General features: G+C 50.7%; 1 protein-coding gene across 1 annotated transcript; it reads right to left on the bottom strand.

Moving 5' to 3' along the window:
* Nucleotides 1–1,749: 1,749 nt before the first annotated feature.
* Nucleotides 1,750–17,884, bottom strand: LOC114227125 (latent-transforming growth factor beta-binding protein 4-like). The gene is made up of 12 exons (XM_054709427.1): nt 17,737–17,884; nt 16,759–16,907; nt 15,620–15,739; nt 14,481–14,600; nt 13,342–13,461; nt 12,203–12,322; nt 11,064–11,183; nt 9,925–10,044; nt 8,786–8,905; nt 7,647–7,766; nt 2,106–2,225; nt 1,750–1,850 (listed from the first exon to the last, which is right to left on the bottom strand). The coding sequence occupies exons 1-12, from the start codon at nt 17,819–17,821 to the stop codon at nt 1,836–1,838; spliced, it is 1,329 nt and encodes a 442-aa protein (XP_054565402.1). The 5' UTR covers nt 17,822–17,884; the 3' UTR covers nt 1,750–1,835.
* Between the last annotated feature and the right edge of the window lie 5,297 nt (nt 17,885–23,181).

The following is a 23,181-nucleotide window of genomic DNA, read 5'->3' on the forward strand; positions in this document are numbered from 1 at the left end:
AATTTTACTTTAAAGCTTATAGAGCCCATTGCAGATGATGGTGTGGAAAGAGAAAAGACCCAGTCAATGCCCTTCTGCTCCACCCTCCCTGTCCTGGTGTTAAATATGAAGCATAGATAATCCATACGTGTCTTTCTATGGAGACTGTAACACCTGACCAGGAGAGCCCTGCCACTGAACATCTTCCCTCTTTGGGAGAGAAGGTCAGCATGGTGCAAGGCATAGAGCATTTACCTAAAAGCCAAGCAGACATGGAGGAGAAGACTGGCCCCTCTTCTCAGTAAGAGTTTTACATTGGGCTTGGCTGGTTTTGCTCAGTGGTTGAGCATCAACCTATGAACCAGGTAGTCATGGTTTGATTCCTATATGGGGCACTTGCCCAGGTTGTGGGCTCAATCCCCAGTGGGGGGCATGCGGGAGGCAGCCAATCAATGGTTCTCTCTCAGCATTGATGTTTCTATCTCTCTCTCTCCCTCGCCCCTCCTCTCTCTGAAATGAATAAAACTATATATTTTTTAAAAGAGTGTAATATTGGGCAAGTCATTTAGCTACTTGGACCCTCTGACTCTTTATCTGTAAACTTTATGAAAAATTCTGCTACTGAGATGATATTATAGAATTGTGGTGAGTGTCAAGTGAGCTACTACGTGTGAAAGGGCCTGTGCATGGTGAGTGTTATGTATCCTCCCCTAACATATGGCTCCAAAATCTGCGTGACCACAGAGTCTGACAAGACTGTATGTCTACAGAACCTCTATAGGGTTCAGGACTAACTAAAGGGCAGAAACATAAGTGGACATTGTAGGATGCCATCCTCAAGTATCTTTGCAGGGGAAGGTCCTACCTTGGCATTCAGAATGGCAGATAATAGGTGAAATTGTTTGAGAACATGTTATGGGTGTGCTCATGAACCCCCATGAATGACCAAGAGAGACAGAAGCACGGTGGGATTTGGGATGCGGATGACCAGCCAGTAAAAGAAGATATCAAAGCTAATATGCCCTCATTCCAATGCACAGGCTGGTGAGGCCATGGGCACTGGGGTTATAAGATGTGCTAGGTGGCAAGGACAAGCAGGCATGGCAGACCATGGCAGAAGGCCAAGTGGGGCAGTCGAGGTGGAAAAGTGAACAGAGAGCGCTGGGAGATGGAGCTTGGAGGGTCAGCCCAGACCATCGTTTTTGTCAGGGCTTCTTTGGGAGACCGAGGCTTATCCTCTGACTCAGGAAAACTCTGAGTCAAAGACCCACCCACAGAGCCTATGTCCCAACTTATTCTAACTCCTAGTCACTCCAGGGCAGTAGCTGGTACTTCCCAGCCTATGACACTCAAAGCCCCACATCCCAAGGGCCATGTTTCCTCTCCTAGTAGTAGGCTTCCAGTTCTGCTACATGTTAGTGTATTGCCTTAGAATAGGGTATCTCCATAGGTGCTTCTGCTCCTACTCCTTCTGAGTCTTGCCCTAAGAAAGGCTGCTACCATAGGCCTGCTATGTGCTCAAAGGTCATTTTTTTTCTTGACCAAAATCATATTCACAGAATGCTTGAGAAAATATTGTCATGCCCTTTGCCCTGTTTAGAGACATGGACATGGAAGGAGGAAAGAAACCAGCTGGCACACCTTGCCTCTCATCTATCCTGAGTGCCTGTATTCATGGACTTGGTACAGGGCACACAGTCTGTTCTGTTTATCCACCGAGGGTCCACTAGAAAGAATGTCGAAAGGGGAAGAATGACACAGTCTCAATAATGCCACAGGTAAGATTTATTTTGTACACAAACTCTTTAGAATTGGCCACTCCATCACTTTAGATCTTCATCTTCTGGGACTGCATGTCAAAAAATAGACACCTGCCAGGAATGATTTGTTAAACAGTGTTGTTATGCCAAGCATTGGATTCATGAGAAATCTTTTGGGGCTGGTCTCCCGGTATGATCCCACCTCCCATTCCTCTTCCTCAAGGTCATCAACATAGATATCAACATCATCCTTTTAAAATATATATTTGGTCATGACATTTCCTCTGCTCAGAAAACCCAAGCAGTCTACCAAACCCTTTGACAGTAGTTAACACCCTTGTCAGCTCTTGACTGATTTACACTCACCCTATGGTCAGCAGGTTGGCATTCTCGGCCACATCCATTGCTGTAGCATTTCATTCCCCTGGGACATGAGTCATCTCCTGAGCAGCTGTTAACACAAATCCCAACGGCTCCTTCGGGCACCTTGGGGAAGAATCCAGGTCTATTTCCCCCTGAAACATTCCTTTCTGGACCCTGGCTTGGATGATCCTCTACTGAGATGAACTTCTACTGAGCACAATCTCATCCACTTTCCCATCTCCAGCACAGGGCCCGCATTTCCCCATCATCTGTACTGCCCTTCCTGACTGTGGCAAACTTTATGCCTCCTCTAAGCTCTCCTTTAAGTGTTCTCTACTCTCTGACAACCTTTCCAACCCCCACTGATCCACCCACCCAGGCAAAACCAACAACTCTTCCCTGTGCTTCCACAGACTTTAGTAGAAATTTGTACAAAGCTGTGGTCACCCTGGGTCCGTGGTCAGCAAACTGCGGTTCGCGAGCCACATGCAGCTCTTTGGCCCCTTGAGTGTGGCTCTTCTACAAAATACCATGGCCTGGGCGAGGCTATTTTGAAGAAGTGGAGTTAGAAGAAGTTTAAGTTTAAAAAATTTGGCTCTCAAAAGAAATTTCAATTGTTGTACTGTTGATATTTGGCTCTGTTGACTAATGAGTTTGCCGACCACTGCCCTAGGTTGTAATTATTATTTTATTTTATTTATTTTTATTTTTTTAATTTCTTTATTGATTAAGGTGTCACATATTTGTCCTCATCCCCCCATTCCCATCCCACCCCTCTCCCCACGCATGCCCCAACCCCCCCCCCTGTTGAACTTAACCGTTGGGTAGGCTCATATGCATGCACACAAGTCCTTTGGTTGAACTCTCCCCCTCCCCACACCCTCCCCTATCCTCCCTCTGAGGCCCGATAGTCCGATCTATGCCTCCTTGCTTCTGGTTCTGTTCTTGTTCCTCAATCTATGTTGTTCATCATTTCCCCTAGATGAGCGAGATCATATGTCACTAGATATATACTTATAAGAACTGAATGTGAGACGAGCAATAATAGTTATGCTGACAGGCAAATGAATCAGTCTATAGCGAGCTTCCCCCTGGACCAACAGTTCTTTTGAGACCCAATTTCAATATCCAGCAGTTCCTTATGTGTACATGTCAGCACTGACCCCTCAGCTCTGGATGGTGGACAAATGGTGGTAACGGAGGTCCGACTCCCTCTGGTTTGGTCTCGGCCGGACCCAGGGGCACGGCGTTCCCCGGACTAAGGGGTACGTGGCCTCACCCATACCCAAGGGGCGCGTGGCCTCACCCGGGCCTGGGACCCAGCCTCACCCGGATGGATCCAGGGGCACACTGCCTCACCCGGACCCAGGATCCAGCTTCACCCGTACCCAGGGACGCTTGGCCTCTCCCAGACCCAGGGGCACGTGGCCTCACCCGGGCCTAGGTGCACAAGGCCTCACCCGGATCCAGGGACACATGGTCTCACCCGGACCCAGGGATGCTTGGCCACTCCCAGACCCAGGGGCACGTGGCCTCACCCGGGCCTAGGTGCACGAGGCCTCACCTGGATCCAGGGACACATGGTCTCACCCGGACCCAGGGACGCTTGGCCTCTCCCCGACCCAGGGGCACGTGGCCTCACCCGGGCCTAGGTGCATGAGGCCTCACCCGGATCCAGGGACACATGGTCTCGCCCGGACCCAGGGGTGCGTGGCCTCTCCCAGACCCAGGGGCACGTGGCCTCACCTGGACCTAGGTGCACGAGGCCTCACCCGGATCCGGGGACCCAAGGTCTCACCCGGACCCAGGGACGCTTGGCCTCTCCCAGACCCAGGGGCACGTGGCCTCACCCAGGCCTAGGTGCACGAGGCCTCACCCGGATCCAGGGACACATGGTCTCACCCGGACCCAGGGACGATTGGCCTCTCCCAGACCCAGGGGCACGTGGCCTCACCCGGGCCTAGGTGCTCGAGGCCTCACCCGGATCCAGGGACACATGGTCTCACCCAGACCCAGGGACGCTTGGCCTCTCCCAGACCCAGGGGCACGTGGCCTCACCCGGGCCTTGGTGCACGAGGCCTCACCCGGATCCAGGGACACATGGTCTCACCCAGACCCAGGGACGCTTGGCCTCTCCCAGACCCAGGGGCACGTGGCCTCACCCGGGCCTAGGTGCACGAGGCCTCACCTGGATCCAGGGACACATGGTCTCACCCGGACCCAGGGATGCTTGGCCTCTCCCCGACCCAGGGGCACGTGGCCTCACCCGGGCCTAGGTGCACGAGGTCTCACCTGGATCCAGGGACACTTGGTCTCACCCGGACCCAGGGACGCTTGGCCTCTCCCAGACCCAGGGGCACGTGACCTCACCTGGATCCAGGGACACATGGTCTCGCCTGGACCCAGGGACGCTTGGCCTCTCCCAGACCCAGGGGCACGTGACCTCACCCAGGCCTAGGTGCGTGAGGCCTCAACTGGAACTAGGGACACCTGGCTTCACTCGGACCCAGGGGAGCGCTGCCTCCCCCAGACCCAGGAGCGCTTGGCCTCACCCAGGCACGGGACCCAGCTTCATCTGGGTCCAGGGGCACATGGCCTCACCCGGACCCGGAATCCAGCCTCACCTGGACCCAGGGGCACGTGGCCTCACCCAGACCCAGGGACATGAGGCCTCACCTATACCCAGAGGCATGTGACCACACCCGAGCCCAGAGGCGCGCAACCCCGCCCGCACCCGGGTCCCAGCGGGGCCCCGTCTTCCCGATCCCAATTCCTGCCAGTCAACCCCCCCTCAGCAATTCCCCTGGCCATCCTTCCAGAGCTCCAGGACGGCTGCTGCAGAACTCGTTGGGCGGCGGCTCGGCGAAGCTCCGGTGCGCCCGGTGCATGTCGGCGGGCCGGTCCGGCGTCGCTGCGTCGGCCCTTGGGTCCGCAGCGGTGGTCGGTCGCCGAGCATGCGCACCTGGCCGCTTCCGGGGTGTTGAGATTCTTGACGGACTCGGAGGTCAGCAAGCGCAGAGTCTCCCACCCGAAGTCTCATAGGGGCTCGTCTGTCCGTGCTCGGCAGCCGGAGACCGCCGGGGGAACTGCGCCGAGCACGTTCCAGGCCGCCGTTGTGTCGCCTGAGCCGTAGTTCTTAAAGTGTAGTCTTTGGGTCACCGGCATCAGCATCATCCCGCTTACCCCTCTTTTATTCTAGTTGTAGAGCATCCACTCAGCCAGCCCTATGGTGGTCTTGGATGGTGTCTGCTCTGCTCTCCTGTCGTAGTCTCAAAGTTGTTGTGGTAGGCAACAATCAGGCTTCCGCCCTATGCCTCCATCTTGGTCCTCCTTTGTATAGTTAAGTCTTGATTGTTGTTGGTGTCACTGGGAGGGCTCTCTTTATCTATAAAGGAAGAGTTGCTGTGCGGGAGACACGTTTATGGGCCGGGTCTTGGTGCAGCAAGGCTTTGGGGCTCACTGAATGTATCACTTATGCGCGTGGTTGAAATCTGGTGTCATCTCCCACAGACCACTAGATGCCCTCGTTTCTGGGTCTCCAATGGGGTGTAGATCAGCTAGTGCCTTACAGCAAAAACTGTAGTTTCCTCCTCCTGTCTGAGTGGCCCTGGAGCAGTCCAACTAGAACAGCAGTTCATCTGGTCCGCTGCCAGAAGGCAGGCCACCCACATGCATAAGCCGTTACTTGGAGCGCAGGTGCGCCTGCAAGACTTGCGGGGCGGGTCTTCAAAACGTGTGGGGCGGGTCCCAGGGTGGGGCGGGTCCCAGGGCAGGGCGGGGTCTCAGGGCGCCAACAGGCCATGGTGCGGCGAGCCGCCATGGCTGCGAGTCTGGTCCTTCTGCCTTCCACGTTTCTAAGTCCCCTCATTCCGCACTCCAGTGCAGCAAACACTGATTGCTGGGCGCACCTCCGCAAGAGTCCCGCCTCTCCCCGCAGGCATCTGGGTCTCCCGCGGGTCCCCAGAAGCTGGATTTCAGGGTGATGGAGAGCTAATCTCCCCTAGGTTTGGAACAAAAGCCCCTTTCCCCCGCCACCAGTCAGACCCACGCGCCTCCACACCTCATCCCCTCCGATTTCGCTGGTTTCCTCTTCCCTCTTAGCTGTAAATCTACCATTCTCTACTGCAGTCTAGCGCCGCCGGGAGCTGCACGGAGAGGGCGCCCGGGCCTCCGTCCGGTGTGCGGGGCGTGTGGCCCGCGGAACCAGGCGCGCAGGGGCTGCGCGGCGGGGACGGGCGCTGGGCGGCCGCCGGGCTCCGGGCGCTGCCGCCCCAGGCCGGGCGGCCTGCGGGGGCGGCGCAGTTGCGAAACTGAATGAGTATGGAGTCGGAACTTTCCTTGGCGGCCGCGATTTCTGGGCAGCGTCCGGGACCCCTCCCGTCTGCTCCCCGAGCCCCCGATCCCGCTCCCTCTCCGCACCTGGGGCTTCTTAGCCGTCTTCTTGATTCTCCTCTGTCGAAAAATGGTCTTTGTCTTCTTGGTCCCAATTCCTGTCGGTCAATTCCCTCTCAGCAATTCCTCCGGCCATTTTCTCAAAGCTCCGGGGCGGCTGCTGCGGAACTCGCTGGGCGGCGGCTCGGCGAAGCTCCTGTGTGCCTGGTGCACAGCGGCGGGCTGGTCCGGTTGTCGCTGCGACGGTGCTCGGGTCTGCAGCGGCGGCCGGTCGCCGGGCGTGCGCACCTGGCCGCTTCCGGGGCGTTGAGATTCTTGAAGGACTTGGAGGTCAGCAAGCGCAGAGTCTCCCACTCCCTGTCTCCCAGGGGCCCGTCTGTCTGTGCTCAGCAGCGAGCGGAGCCGTCCCCTCAGCCGGAGACCGCCGTGGGAACCGCGCCGAGCACGTTCCAGGCCGCCATTGTGTCGCCAGAGCTGTAGTTCTAAAAGTGTGATCTTTGGCTCTTCGACATCAGCATCATCCCGCGTACCCCTCTCTTTTATTCTAGTTGTAGAGCATCTGCTCAGCCAGCCCTCCGGTGGTTCTGGATGGTGTCTGCTCTGTTTTCCAGTTGTAGTTTCGAAATTGTTGTGGTAGGCAACAATCAGGCGTCCGCCCTATGCCGCCATCTTGGTCCTCTTAGGTTGTAATTATTTACATAGTTCTGTCCCTGAGCTAGCTGTGTTTATCTTTTTATCCCAAATTCAGCACAATGCATGACTGACACAGGAGATACTCCATAATTGGGGTTGTCTTTCCTTTCCCTCTGCCTCCCAGGATCACCCATTTTCTAGGAAGAGTTAAGCCCCCTTGGTGGGGAAGGGGAAGGAGGGTGACAAACCCTGGGTCAGTAATGACCTGTGCATCTAGGACCATGGTTACTTGTCTCAACAGAGAGCCCCCAGGGACAGAGACAGGGATAGGGCTTCTCTTCGAGGAGAGGGTCTTAGATAATGCAGCCAGGTGTCCTTCTGCCGTTCACTTCCAGTCTCTTTCTCTTGGAGTTACCCAGACTTCTGTGTGCAGTGGACATGTGAACATCCATCGGCCCCAGGAAAGTCCACTGGGGAGTAGTTAACACCCTTGTCAGCTCTTGACTGATTTAGACTCACCCTATGGTCAGCAGGTTGGCATTGTCGGCCACATCCATTGCTGTAGCATTTCATTCCCCTGGGACATGAGTCATCTCCTGAGCAGCTGTCAGCACAAATCCCAACGGCTCCTTCGGGCACCTTGGGGAAGAATCCAGGTCTATTTCCCCCTGAAACATTCCTTTCTGGACCCTGGCTTGGATGATCCTCTACTGAGATGAACTTCTACTGAGCGCAATCTCATCCACTTTCCCATCTCCAGCACAGGGCCCGCATTTCCCCATCATCTGTACTGCCCTTCCTGACTGTGGCAAACTTTATGCCTCCTCTAAGCTCTCCTTTAAGTGTTCTCTACTCTCTGACAACCTTTCCAACCCCCACTGATCCACCCACCCAGGCAAAACCAACAACTCTTCCCTGTGCTTCCACAGACTTTAGTAGAAATTTGTACAAAGCTGTGGTCACCCTGGGTCCGTGGTCAGCAAACTGCGGTTCGCGAGCCACATGCGGCTCTTTGGCCCCTTGAGTGTGGCTCTTCTACAAAATACCATGGCCTGGGCGAGGCTATTTTGAAGAAGTGGAGTTAGAAGAAGTTTAAGTTTAAAAAATTTGGCTCTCAAAAGAAATTTCAATTGTTGTACTGTTGATATTTGGCTCTGTTGACTAATGAGTTTGCCGACCACTGCCCTAGGTTGTAATTATTTACATAGTTCTGTCCCTGAGCTAGCTGTGTTTATCTTTTTATCCCAAATTCAGCACAATGCATGACTGACACAGGAGATACTCCATAATTGGGGTTGTCTTTCCTTTCCCTCTGCCTCCCAGGATCACCCATTTTCTAGGAAGAGTTAAGCCCCCTTGGTGGGGAAGGGGAAGGAGGGTGACAAACCCTGGGTCAGTAATGACCTGTGCATCTAGGACCATGGTTACTTGTCTCAACAGAGAGCCCCCAGGGACAGAGACAGGGATAGGGCTTCTCTTCGAGGAGAGGGTCTTAGATAATGCAGCCAGGTGTCCTTCTGCCGTTCACTTCCAGTCTCTTTCTCTTGGAGTTACCCAGACTTCTGTGTGCAGTGGACATGTGAACATCCATCGGCCCCAGGAAAGTCCACTGGGGAGCAGTTAACACCATTGTCAGCTCTTGACTGATTTAGACTCACCCTATGGTCAGCAGGTTGGCATTGTCGGCCACATCCATTGCTGTAGCATTTCATTCCCCTGGGACATGAGTCATCTCCTGAGCAGCTGTCAGCACAAATCCCAACGGCTCCTTCGGGCACCTTGGGGAAGAATCCAGGTCTATTTCCCCCTGAAACATTCCTTTCTGGACCCTGGCTTGGATGATCCTCTACTGAGATGAACTTCTACTGAGCGCAATCTCATCCACTTTCCCATCTCCAGCACAGGGCCCGCATTTCCCCATCATCTGTACTGCCCTTCCTGACTGTGGCAAACTTTATGCCTCCTCTAAGCTCTCCTTTAAGTGTTCTCTACTCTCTGACAACCTTTCCAACCCCCACTGATCCACCCACCCAGGCAAAACCAACAACTCTTCCCTGTGCTTCCACAGACTTTAGTAGAAATTTGTACAAAGCTGTGGTCACCCTGGGTCCGTGGTCAGCAAACTGCGGTTCGCGAGCCACATGCGGCTCTTTGGCCCCTTGAGTGTGGCTCTTCTACAAAATACCATGGCCTGGGCGAGGCTATTTTGAAGAAGTGGAGTTAGAAGAAGTTTAAGTTTAAAAAATTTGGCTCTCAAAAGAAATTTCAATTGTTGTACTGTTGATATTTGGCTCTGTTGACTAATGAGTTTGCCGACCACTGCCCTAGGTTGTAATTATTTACATAGTTCTGTCCCTGAGCTAGCTGTGTTTATCTTTTTATCCCAAATTCAGCACAATGCATGACTGACACAGGAGATACTCCATAACTGGGGTTGTCTTTCCTTTCCCTCTGCCTCCCAGGATCACCCATTTTCTAGGAAGAGTTAAGCCCCCTTGGTGGGGAAGGGGAAGGAGGGTGACAAACCCTGGGTCAGTAATGACCTGTGCATCTAGGACCATGGTTACTTGTCTCAACAGAGAGCCCCCAGGGACAGAGACAGGGATAGGGCTTCTCTTCGAGGAGAGGGTCTTAGATAATGCAGCCAGGTGTCCTTCTGCCGTTCACTTCCAGTCTCTTTCTCTTGGAGTTACCCAGACTTCTGTGTGCAGTGGACATGTGAACATCCATCGGCCCCAGGAAAGTCCACTGGGGAGCAGTTAACACCCTTGTCAGCTCTTGACTGATTTAGACTCACCCTATGGTCAGCAGGTTGGCATTGTCGGCCACATCCATTGCTGTAGCATTTCATTCCCCTGGGACATGAGTCATCTCCTGAGCAGCTGTCAGCACAAATCCCAACGGCTCCTTCGGGCACCTTGGGGAAGAATCCAGGTCTATTTCCCCCTGAAACATTCCTTTCTGGACCCTGGCTTGGATGATCCTCTACTGAGATGAACTTCTACTGAGCGCAATCTCATCCACTTTCCCATCTCCAGCACAGGGCCCGCATTTCCCCATCATCTGTACTGCCCTTCCTGACTGTGGCAAACTTTATGCCTCCTCTAAGCTCTCCTTTAAGTGTTCTCTACTCTCTGACAACCTTTCCAACCCCCACTGATCCACCCACCCAGGCAAAACCAACAACTCTTCCCTGTGCTTCCACAGACTTTAGTAGAAATTTGTACAAAGCTGTGGTCACCCTGGGTCCGTGGTCAGCAAACTGCGGTTCGCGAGCCACATGCGGCTCTTTGGCCCCTTGAGTGTGGCTCTTCTACAAAATACCATGGCCTGGGCGAGGCTATTTTGAAGAAGTGGAGTTAGAAGAAGTTTAAGTTTAAAAAATTTGGCTCTCAAAAGAAATTTCAATTGTTGTACTGTTGATATTTGGCTCTGTTGACTAATGAGTTTGCCGACCACTGCCCTAGGTTGTAATTATTTACATAGTTCTGTCCCTGAGCTAGCTGTGTTTATCTTTTTATCCCAAATTCAGCACAATGCATGACTGACACAGGAGATACTCCATAACTGGGGTTGTCTTTCCTTTCCCTCTGCCTCCCAGGATCACCCATTTTCTAGGAAGAGTTAAGCCCCCTTGGTGGGGAAGGGGAAGGAGGGTGACAAACCCTGGGTCAGTAATGACCTGTGCATCTAGGACCATGGTTACTTGTCTCAACAGAGAGCCCCCAGGGACAGAGACAGGGATAGGGCTTCTCTTCGAGGAGAGGGTCTTAGATAATGCAGCCAGGTGTCCTTCTGCCGTTCACTTCCAGTCTCTTTCTCTTGGAGTTACCCAGACTTCTGTGTGCAGTGGACATGTGAACATCCATCGGCCCCAGGAAAGTCCACTGGGGAGCAGTTAACACCCTTGTCAGCTCTTGACTGATTTAGACTCACCCTATGGTCAGCAGGTTGGCATTGTCGGCCACATCCATTGCTGTAGCATTTCATTCCCCTGGGACATGAGTCATCTCCTGAGCAGCTGTCAGCACAAATCCCAACGGCTCCTTCGGGCACCTTGGGGAAGAATCCAGGTCTATTTCCCCCTGAAACATTCCTTTCTGGACCCTGGCTTGGATGATCCTCTACTGAGATGAACTTCTACTGAGCGCAATCTCATCCACTTTCCCATCTCCAGCACAGGGCCCGCATTTCCCCATCATCTGTACTGCCCTTCCTGACTGTGGCAAACTTTATGCCTCCTCTAAGCTCTCCTTTAAGTGTTCTCTACTCTCTGACAACCTTTCCAACCCCCACTGATCCACCCACCCAGGCAAAACCAACAACTCTTCCCTGTGCTTCCACAGACTTTAGTAGAAATTTGTACAAAGCTGTGGTCACCCTGGGTCCGTGGTCAGCAAACTGCGGTTCGCGAGCCACATGCGGCTCTTTGGCCCCTTGAGTGTGGCTCTTCTACAAAATACCATGGCCTGGGCGAGGCTATTTTGAAGAAGTGGAGTTAGAAGAAGTTTAAGTTTAAAAAATTTGGCTCTCAAAAGAAATTTCAATTGTTGTACTGTTGATATTTGGCTCTGTTGACTAATGAGTTTGCCGACCACTGCCCTAGGTTGTAATTATTTACATAGTTCTGTCCCTGAGCTAGCTGTGTTTATCTTTTTATCCCAAATTCAGCACAATGCATGACTGACACAGGAGATACTCCATAATTGGGGTTGTCTTTCCTTTCCCTCTGCCTCCCAGGATCACCCATTTTCTAGGAAGAGTTAAGCCCCCTTGGTGGGGAAGGGGAAGGAGGGTGACAAACCCTGGGTCAGTAATGACCTGTGCATCTAGGACCATGGTTACTTGTCTCAACAGAGAGCCCCCAGGGACAGAGACAGGGATAGGGCTTCTCTTCGAGGAGAGGGTCTTAGATAATGCAGCCAGGTGTCCTTCTGCCGTTCACTTCCAGTCTCTTTCTCTTGGAGTTACCCAGACTTCTGTGTGCAGTGGACATGTGAACATCCATCGGCCCCAGGAAAGTCCACTGGGGAGCAGTTAACACCCTTGTCAGCTCTTGACTGATTTAGACTCACCCTATGGTCAGCAGGTTGGCATTGTCGGCCACATCCATTGCTGTAGCATTTCATTCCCCTGGGACATGAGTCATCTCCTGAGCAGCTGTCAGCACAAATCCCAACGGCTCCTTCGGGCACCTTGGGGAAGAATCCAGGTCTATTTCCCCCTGAAACATTCCTTTCTGGACCCTGGCTTGGATGATCCTCTACTGAGATGAACTTCTACTGAGCGCAATCTCATCCACTTTCCCATCTCCAGCACAGGGCCCGCATTTCCCCATCATCTGTACTGCCCTTCCTGACTGTGGCAAACTTTATGCCTCCTCTAAGCTCTCCTTTAAGTGTTCTCTACTCTCTGACAACCTTTCCAACCCCCACTGATCCACCCACCCAGGCAAAACCAACAACTCTTCCCTGTGCTTCCACAGACTTTAGTAGAAATTTGTACAAAGCTGTGGTCACCCTGGGTCCGTGGTCAGCAAACTGCGGTTCGCGAGCCACATGCGGCTCTTTGGCCCCTTGAGTGTGGCTCTTCTACAAAATACCATGGCCTGGGCGAGGCTATTTTGAAGAAGTGGAGTTAGAAGAAGTTTAAGTTTAAAAAATTTGGCTCTCAAAAGAAATTTCAATTGTTGTACTGTTGATATTTGGCTCTGTTGACTAATGAGTTTGCCGACCACTGCCCTAGGTTGTAATTATTTACATAGTTCTGTCCCTGAGCTAGCTGTGTTTATCTTTTTATCCCAAATTCAGCACAATGCATGACTGACACAGGAGATACTCCATAATTGGGGTTGTCTTTCCTTTCCCTCTGCCTCCCAGGATCACCCATTTTCTAGGAAGAGTTAAGCCCCCTTGGTGGGGAAGGGGAAGGAGGGTGACAAACCCTGGGTCAGTAATGACCTGTGCATCTAGGACCATGGTTACTTGTCTCAACAGAGAGCCCCCAGGGACAGAGACAGGGATAGGGCTTCTCTTCGAGGAGAGGGTCTTAGATAATGCAGCCAGGTGTCCTTCTGCCGTTCACTTCCAGTCTCTTTCTCTTGGAGTTACCCAGACTTCTGTGTGCAGTGGACATGTGAACATCCATCGGCCCCAGGAAAGTCCACTGGGGAGCAGTTAACACCCTTGTCAGCTCTTGACTGATTTAGACTCACCCTATGGTCAGCAGGTTGGCATTGTCGGCCACATCCATTGCTGTAGCATTTCATTCCCCTGGGACATGAGTCATCTCCTGAGCAGCTGTCAGCACAAATCCCAACGGCTCCTTCGGGCACCTTGGGGAAGAATCCAGGTCTATTTCCCCCTGAAACATTCCTTTCTGGACCCTGGCTTGGATGATCCTCTACTGAGATGAACTTCTACTGAGCGCAATCTCATCCACTTTCCCATCTCCAGCACAGGGCCCGCATTTCCCCATCATCTGTACTGCCCTTCCTGACTGTGGCAAACTTTATGCCTCCTCTAAGCTCTCCTTTAAGTGTTCTCTACTCTCTGACAACCTTTCCAACCCCCACTGATCCACCCACCCAGGCAAAACCAACAACTCTTCCCTGTGCTTCCACAGACTTTAGTAGAAATTTGTACAAAGCTGTGGTCACCCTGGGTCCGTGGTCAGCAAACTGCGGTTCGCGAGCCACATGCGGCTCTTTGGCCCCTTGAGTGTGGCTCTTCTACAAAATACCATGGCCTGGGCGAGGCTATTTTGAAGAAGTGGAGTTAGAAGAAGTTTAAGTTTAAAAAATTTGGCTCTCAAAAGAAATTTCAATTGTTGTACTGTTGATATTTGGCTCTGTTGACTAATGAGTTTGCCGACCACTGCCCTAGGTTGTAATTATTTACATAGTTCTGTCCCTGAGCTAGCTGTGTTTATCTTTTTATCCCAAATTCAGCACAATGCATGACTGACACAGGAGATACTCCATAACTGGGGTTGTCTTTCCTTTCCCTCTGCCTCCCAGGATCACCCATTTTCTAGGAAGAGTTAAGCCCCCTTGGTGGGGAAGGGGAAGGAGGGTGACAAACCCTGGGTCAGTAATGACCTGTGCATCTAGGACCATGGTTACTTGTCTCAACAGAGAGCCCCCAGGGACAGAGACAGGGATAGGGCTTCTCTTCGAGGAGAGGGTCTTAGATAATGCAGCCAGGTGTCCTTCTGCCGTTCACTTCCAGTCTCTTTCTCTTGGAGTTACCCAGACTTCTGTGTGCAGTGGACATGTGAACATCCATCGGCCCCAGGAAAGTCCACTGGGGAGCAGTTAACACCCTTGTCAGCTCTTGACTGATTTAGACTCACCCTATGGTCAGCAGGTTGGCATTGTCGGCCACATCCATTGCTGTAGCATTTCATTCCCCTGGGACATGAGTCATCTCCTGAGCAGCTGTCAGCACAAATCCCAACGGCTCCTTCGGGCACCTTGGGGAAGAATCCAGGTCTATTTCCCCCTGAAACATTCCTTTCTGGACCCTGGCTTGGATGATCCTCTACTGAGATGAACTTCTACTGAGCGCAATCTCATCCACTTTCCCATCTCCAGCACAGGGCCCGCATTTCCCCATCATCTGTACTGCCCTTCCTGACTGTGGCAAACTTTATGCCTCCTCTAAGCTCTCCTTTAAGTGTTCTCTACTCTCTGACAACCTTTCCAACCCCCACTGATCCACCCACCCAGGCAAAACCAACAACTCTTCCCTGTGCTTCCACAGACTTTAGTAGAAATTTGTACAAAGCTGTGGTCACCCTGGGTCCGTGGTCAGCAAACTGCGGTTCGCGAGCCACATGCGGCTCTTTGGCCCCTTGAGTGTGGCTCTTCTACAAAATACCATGGCCTGGGCGAGGCTATTTTGAAGAAGTGGAGTTAGAAGAAGTTTAAGTTTAAAAAATTTGGCTCTCAAAAGAAATTTCAATTGTTGTACTGTTGATATTTGGCTCTGTTGACTAATGAGTTTGCCGACCACTGCCCTAGGTTGTAATTATTTACATAGTTCTGTCCCTGAGCTAGCTGTGTTTATCTTTTTATCCCAAATTCAGCACAATGCATGACTGACACAGGAGATACTCCATAATTGGGGTTGTCTTTCCTTTCCCTCTGCCTCCCAGGATCACCCATTTTCTAGGAAGAGTTAAGCCCCCTTGGTGGGGAAGGGGAAGGAGGGTGACAAACCCTGGGTCAGTAATGACCTGTGCATCTAGGACCATGGTTACTTGTCTCAACAGAGAGCCCCCAGGGACAGAGACAGGGATAGGGCTTCTCTTCGAGGAGAGGGTCTTAGATAATGCAGCCAGGTGTCCTTCTGCCGTTCACTTCCAGTCTCTTTCTCTTGGAGTTACCCAGACTTCTGTGTGCAGTGGACATGTGAACATCCATCGGCCCCAGGAAAGTCCACTGGGGAGCAGTTAACACCCTTGTCAGCTCTTGACTGATTTAGACTCACCCTATGGTCAGCAGGTTGGCATTGTCGGCCACATCCATTGCTGTAGCATTTCATTCCCCTGGGACATGAGTCATCTCCTGAGCAGCTGTCAGCACAAATCCCAACGGCTCCTTCGGGCACCTTGGGGAAGAATCCAGGTCTATTTCCCCCTGAAACATTCCTTTCTGGACCCTGGCTTGGATGATCCTCTACTGAGATGAACTTCTACTGAGCGCAATCTCATCCACTTTCCCATCTCCAGCACAGGGCCCGCATTTCCCCATCATCTGTACTGCCCTTCCTGACTGTGGCAAACTTTATGCCTCCTCTAAGCTCTCCTTTAAGTGTTCTCTACTCTCTGACAACCTTTCCAACCCCCACTGATCCACCCACCCAGGCAAAACCAACAACTCTTCCCTGTGCTTCCACAGACTTTAGTAGAAATTTGTACAAAGCTGTGGTCACCCTGGGTCCGTGGTCAGCAAACTGCGGTTCGCGAGCCACATGCGGCTCTTTGGCCCCTTGAGTGTGGCTCTTCTACAAAATACCATGGCCTGGGCGAGGCTATTTTGAAGAAGTGGAGTTAGAAGAAGTTTAAGTTTAAAAAATTTGGCTCTCAAAAGAAATTTCAATTGTTGTACTGTTGATATTTGGCTCTGTTGACTAATGAGTTTGCCGACCACTGCCCTAGCTTGTAATTATTTACATAGTTCTGTCCCTGAGCTAGCTGTGTTTATCTTTTTATCCCAAATTCAGCACAATGCATGACTGACACAGGAGATACTCCATAATTGGGGTTGTCTTTCCTTTCCCTCTGCCTCCCAGGATCACCCATTTTCTAGGAAGAGTTAAGCCCCCTTGGTGGGGAAGGGGAAGGAGGGTGACAAACCCTGGGTCAGTAATGACCTGTGCATCTAGGACCATGGTTACTTGTCTCAACAGAGAGCCCCCAGGGACAGAGACAGGGATAGGGCTTCTCTTCGAGGAGAGGGTCTTAGATAATGCAGCCAGGTGTCCTTCTGCCGTTCACTTCCAGTCTCTTTCTCTTGGAGTTACCCAGACTTCTGTGTGCAGTGGACATGTGAACATCCATCGGCCCCAGGAAAGTCCACTGGGGAGTAGTTAACACCCTTGTCAGCTCTTGACTGATTTAGACTCACCACATGGATAGCACGTAGGCATACATGGCCACATCCATTTCTGCAGCATTTCATTCCCCTGGGACATGAGTCATCTCCTGAGCAGCTGTTATCACAAATCCCAACGGTTCCTTTGGGCACCTTGGGGCAGAATCCAGGTCTATTTCTCCCTGTAACATAAAATGGTGTTTATGGAATCTGGAATAGTCACTAACCAGGTATGAAAACTGCTGTTAAGTGGTCGACGGGCTCACTGCTGGCAGGACTCCCACCTCTTCCATTCTTCCCTTGTACTCCTGGACCCCTCCCTCAGCCTCGGCAGCTCCACCCTCACACCGAAGCCCCCATTTTCACAGTCAGGCCCTTAGGAGAATGTTCTCCCTGCTGCAAAGCCTGCCCGGTCCCGCAGGCACGAATCCTGCTCTGTCATAAGCCTCTTCTTTCCACCTTAGAAGATATTAGAGAAATCTCTGATCCCAGACATCCATCTTCCTACCTCACTCATACCCCATGTTCATCCCTGGGCTACTCCCTGTTGGAGCCCTACATCCAAGGCACATCTAGAGAGAGCCCCAATTTTTATTAAGGCCCAACCTGATCTGATAAGAAGAATGGGGCCTTGGCTGGTGTGAATCAGTTGGTTGGAGCATCGCCCCATATACTGAAAGTTTGCAGGTTCAATCCCTTCTCAGGTCACATATGGTAGGCATCCAATGGATATCCACTCTCACCTTGCCTCTCTCTCTCTCTCTCTCTCTCTCTCTCTCTCTCTCTCTCTCTCTCTCTCTCTCTCATCAATAAGCATATTTTCAGGTGAGGATTGAAAAAAAGAAGAAGAATTAGAAACGCAGGGTGATCACTCCTGACGGTTAAAGAAAGTGGGTCTGATCAATGCCAAATCTCCACTCTGCAGCCTGTTTCTGTGCCACACCATCCCAGGTAGGAAGCTGGGCTCTGAGCCTCCTCTGCTATCAGGTAGGACTCCCTCAGCACCGTTACCTCCATGAGGAAGTCTCCAAGCGAAGGCCATGTCCATCCCCAAGATGATGAAAGCCACCAGAACAAAGACTGTGCCTGTCTTCATGTTGGCCTTTGATGTGAATGCACACCCTGAGCCCAGCCCCAATTTATACCCTCAGTGTCACCAGAGAGGAGTGTGGGGTGGGGCAGTAGAACTATAAATGTGTAACATGACCTAGTTACTTTGTCCTATTTCATAACTGACCTCTCTCTAAATAGGGTATGTTTTCTTATAGATGCAAATTCAAACAGTAGAGTTCATTGCTACATCACAACTTGGCCCTGGTGTCCCTGGTGTCATTAGAAAAAGTGGCCAAAGAAAATAATTTTCTGTGTATAACTTAGAATTGCAGAGTAAGAGCTTACTCTACAAAGCTAGGTGTTATTCCATCTGGTGCCTCCTGGAGGTCCCGTTCCAGGGATTCAATGTGCTTCTGGGAGAGATGGTGAACGGGTTGTGCTTTGGAGCCATCCCAGGGCTGAGATCCCTAAGTAGGGGTGGAATGAGGACCACCCCCTAATCACAAAAGTGGGTAGTAAGGTCGCTCATCTGAGGAGATGGATGTTCAAAGATCACAAGCTGGCAGGGCCCTTGGGGACTGAGAGACAGGGTCCACTCTTGATGGCTGGCGGTCTCTGAGCCTACCCTGCTCCATACTGAGAGGTCCCTAGAGAGAGGCCTGTGTGGGTGAGCTACAATGAGCTGAACTACAGGAAAACCCTGTTAACAGTTGCACAGGGGCCTGAGTAAGAAGCCCACCCTCTTTCTTATCCTAATTACAGAATTTCAGAGAAGGGTGTATAGAGGTAAAACTCCAGTGACTATAGGAATGAAGAGAAGCCTGCTTTGTCCTTGGTGGTCAGATCTGGGACAAGCACCTCATGAGCACCTATGGGGAGGCCTGGATAGGGTACTCTAAGAGCACAGGAACACCAAGCGAGCCAAGAGAGGAGGGCCCACACCGGCCATGCCAGGTAGTTAGCTCACACCCAGCATCTCAGACTCTTTGGATGCTCAAAGGGTACAGCACCCAGGACCCCTCAGTCTAAAGGAGAGGCCAGAGTACCTGAAGAAGACATGCCATCCCAGGACAGCAGTGGTTCTCAACCTTCCTAATGCCGCGACCCTTTAATACAGTTCCTCATGTGGGGTTGCCCCCAACCATAAAATTATTTTCGTTGCTACTTCATAACGGTAATTTTGCTACTGTTAATGAATCATAATGTAAATATTTGTGTTTTCAGACGGTCTGAGGCAACCCCTGTGAAAGGGTCATTCGATCCCCAAAGGGGTCACGACCCACAGGTTGAGAACCGCTGCAGTATAGGGTGGAGATCCATTGCCCAACCAGCACAGAGCACAACAAAGAGCAAGCCCAAATGCAAATCCGAGGTGTCTGGCCAGATGCCAGACTGCTGAGTAGCATGGCCTTGGTGAGTGAGTGGGGCCAAGGTGGACAGCCCCAACGAACTTGCAGAAGAACCCTCCAGAGCACCGTGGGCAAGGGGAGGACTCCCTAATCCCTCTCCACAAGTGACAGGACCACTATCACTTAATTAACATCATCTTCAAAAGGTGACTTTTTTTTTTTTTGCATTTTTTTCATGTGTTTGGTATGTGTGGGAGCACTCGCTCCTCAAAACCGCACCTGCTTCTGAATCCTGCTCACAGCACCAAGTATTAGAGCAAGTTCCTCCTCGAACCCAGCTCACTGTGCTAACTGTTGGGAGTACAGGTTCTGATCCTGCCCTACTACTCCGACTGTCAGGTCCAAGCCTCTCTGCTAGGGCTAGACCTTCTTAGACATTAGGTGGTAGATGGAGAAGCCATGAGAAGTTGAGTAAAGGGAAGAGAAGGTAGTATTTTGCAATGCTTGAGGAACCTAATGTCAGAATTAAATTTGTCCCAGAGTACAATTAGCAAGAACTTTGTAAATGTAGACATTCAAAAGGAGAGGTTTAAAGCACCCTTAGGATAAAGGCTAGAAACCTAAGGCCCTGATGGTTTTTGGGCATTCCTTAGTTTGGCTTTTGTTGTTCCATTTCCTGACACTTTTAAAAGGTTATGGAATCTCTGAATGGACTCATAAAAGAACGGTAGCAGCCTTCATTGCTTCCAGAGAAGAGAACTAGATACTTGGGTGTAGAGCTAGGAAGGAGGTTTATCTTTTGTTGGATATGTTTTGAAATTTTACACAATATCTACTGCTACCTATTCAAAAATTATTAATTTAAAGACCATTGAGTGCATGATAGCAAAACTATTGGGGGTGGGGAGGAGTTCCCCACCATCCTGTTAGTATCAAGCCTGTCTTTCCCTAAGGGGAAAAAAAATATAGTAACGTTCTCTTTTCTTTAAATAAATTTATGTTACGCAATTATCAAATATCTCAAATGAAACTACTGTCAACGTAAGAAACGTCTACATCTGTAGATAATTTAAAAAATATATTTTTATTGAGTTCAGAGAGGAAAGGAGAGGGAGAGAAATAGAAACATCACTGATGAGAGAATCATTGATCAGCTACCTCCTGCTTGCCCTACACTGGGGATCAAACCCGTAACCCGAGCATATGGCCTGACTGGGAGTCGAACCATGACCTCCTTGTCCATAGGTCAACACTCAACCACTGAGCCCTGCTGGCCAGCCTCCTGTAGATAATTTTTATCACTCCATTTGAGCCAAACTGATGCCCACTGCCGGGAAGCAGAATCTCAACAGATTGAGAAAATGCTCCTGAGAATGGCAGTTTTGCAGCTTATTTTATACATTAGGAATAAAAGGAGGAGCTGTAAGGAGTATTACATGAAATTCACTGGTAGTAGATTAAGGGGGCAGGAGAAAGCAAAGCGGGGAAATCTCTGAGATTAGATAAAAAGCAAAACGGTGGGTACAGGATAGTTCACATTTATAGCACAGAGAGATGGCTTTTGGGCAGTAAGCTAACAAATGTGCTCTCGTGCTCTGGTTGTGTGATTGTGCCTTAGAGGAGTCTGGAAAAGATAATCACTCTGACATTTCCAAGGTCTATTGTCTTCGTTGTACTAAGACAATCGACAGGCTCACTTAAAGGTGAAGATTAATCTTTTCCAAGGAAGCTACAGGCCTAGGATGTGACCACCAGCCATGACCCACTCTGAGTTAGGAATTTTAATGTTCAGACCATCCTCCTATGTGGTTACTTTCAGCCTCTGAGTTTGTAAGGCCCGTCACGCAGGCCTCCCTGGCACTTGTCAGCTTTAATATGTGGCCCCCTTTCTGTCCACACTATTTAAAAAGTATAAAAGTGCAGTCACAATTTTTTCTCAATTTCTCTACCTTTTCCCATTTTCAGTCTGCTTAGACTCCGTGGAACCCAATAGAATAGGTGTTAAGAAGGGAGCACAGGTGGAAACAACTAGAAAAGAGAGAGAGAGAGAGAGGACCAGTCCCTTGGGTCTGGGAAGGGTGAGTATGGAAAGGAGCTCAGGTCAGCCATGTGGCCGCTGAGCTCAGCCATCAGGAAGAACTGTGGTTCCTTTCATCATCCCCAGCTCAACCTGCATCCTTGGTCCCTGCTTCTGCTTGCTCAGCTCCTGGACTCCTGGGAGGAAGATGCCTGGCATGGGATTGTTCATGAAGATTCTGGATGGGGCTGAGCTAGGGAGAGGACAAGAGTTTGCATAAACCAGAGCATAAGGAAACAGACTCCCTCCTATAGGGAAAGAGGACTTGGGGAGGCAGACACTGCAAGAGAAAAACACAGGCCTGACTTCCAGCAGCTGCTCCACCAACAGTAGCCTCTGCCCCTGTCCTGGCTCTGGCCTCCTCCCAGAAACCCAGAGAAACCTCAAGTGAAAAGTCAAGTAAGGATACACCAGCTCCCTGGCCTCAGGGTAAGAAAAGGAAGTTTTATGAAAAGAAGACAAAGGAAAAAAACAAAGTCTCATATTGTGCAACAGGTGAAGTCCCACATTGCCCCACCCAGAGGACTCCATGCTTTTGTTTATGATTCCCGGGTGAAGCATTTCTTCAGGAGAGTAACCAGGTCTCCTGCAGCTTCTGGGGGATTGTTCCCCCCTTATAATTTGCTCAGGGGCAGGGAGGTGTCGAGGAAAAGGATTCCACTGCCCCCTCTCTAATAATAAAGCCAGAAACAGGCCACAGCTCTGCTCTAGTCTTCCTATGACAAACGAGAGGATGCAATCTTCCAGATAGGAATTCAAGGTCGCCCCACCTCCATCCTCAGAGGGTCACGGGAGTCTCAAGAAGAGGCAGGCTTCCCCTTAACCTGGCCGATGGGTTTTGTGCCCTTCATAAAGCCTCAGTATTCATTTTCAGCTGCCAATGCCGACCCTCCTCTTGAGATGTCTCATCCCATTATAGTACATCATCTTGGAATGTGTCCACTTCATCCTGGGTTTCTCTTTCAGGATATTTTGTCTCACTTTCTACAATGTTCCATCACCTTCCACATCGAGCTGGAGGGAGCCACTGCCAGTGACTCTTTAGTTGGTGATTGTATTAACTTCCTATTGCTGCTGTAAAAAAAAATTACTACAAACTTGATGTTCTAAAACAGCACACATTTGATTCTCTTTAAGTTCTGGAGGTCAGAAATCCAAAATCTGTTCCACTGAGCTGAAATCAAGGTGTCAACAGGACTGCTTCCCCTCTTTGGCTTTAGGGGAGAGACCATTTCCTTGGCTTTTCCCGCTGCATTCTTACATTTCTTGGCTCCTGGCCTCTTCCTCCATCTTCAAAGCCAGCAGCGTAGCATCTTGCTTCAATTGTCACACTGCCTTCTTGCCTTCTGTCATCAAATCTTTCTCTGCCCCCTCATTTAAGGACACTTATGACTACATTTAGGGCCCAAACAGATAATCTAGGATAATCTCTCCCTCTCAAAATACTTAACTTAGCCACCCCAACTTCCTCCATTCATTCCCTTTAGGCCCTAGGACAGTGCCATTCAATGGGACTTTCTGCCATGATGGAAATGTTCTATATTTTTGCTGTCCAGCAGGGAGCCAGCTACTAGCCACATGTGGCCAGGGAGTATGTGAAATATGACTAGTGCAACTGAATTATAAATTTAATTGACATGTAAATAGCCACTTATGGCTAGTGATTAATATATGGAATAGCTCGGATCTAGGCAGATGGAAAGCAGAAGCCAAGACCAGTCAGGCTCTTTGTTTGCTAGCCTCTTCTCACACCATTTCGGATCAGCTCTGCCCCCAACCTCCTTCTCTCAGTCTCTGTGGAATCTAAAGGAGGTTTCTAGTGGGGCTCTGGGATGTGGATGGCTGGGCAAAGAAGGGAATTGTGTGTGTTTGGCCCCAGAGAGGTAGAGTCCCAGTTCTGCTTTTGCATTGGACTAAAAACTCTCAAATGTTTTACAAGGTTGCCCTCTTTACCCTCCTTTCACAGTGAGTTGTCCT

This window comes from Eptesicus fuscus, chromosome 20, assembly GCF_027574615.1.
Source record: "Eptesicus fuscus isolate TK198812 chromosome 20, DD_ASM_mEF_20220401, whole genome shotgun sequence".
Taxonomy (NCBI): Eukaryota; Metazoa; Chordata; class Mammalia; order Chiroptera; family Vespertilionidae; genus Eptesicus; species Eptesicus fuscus.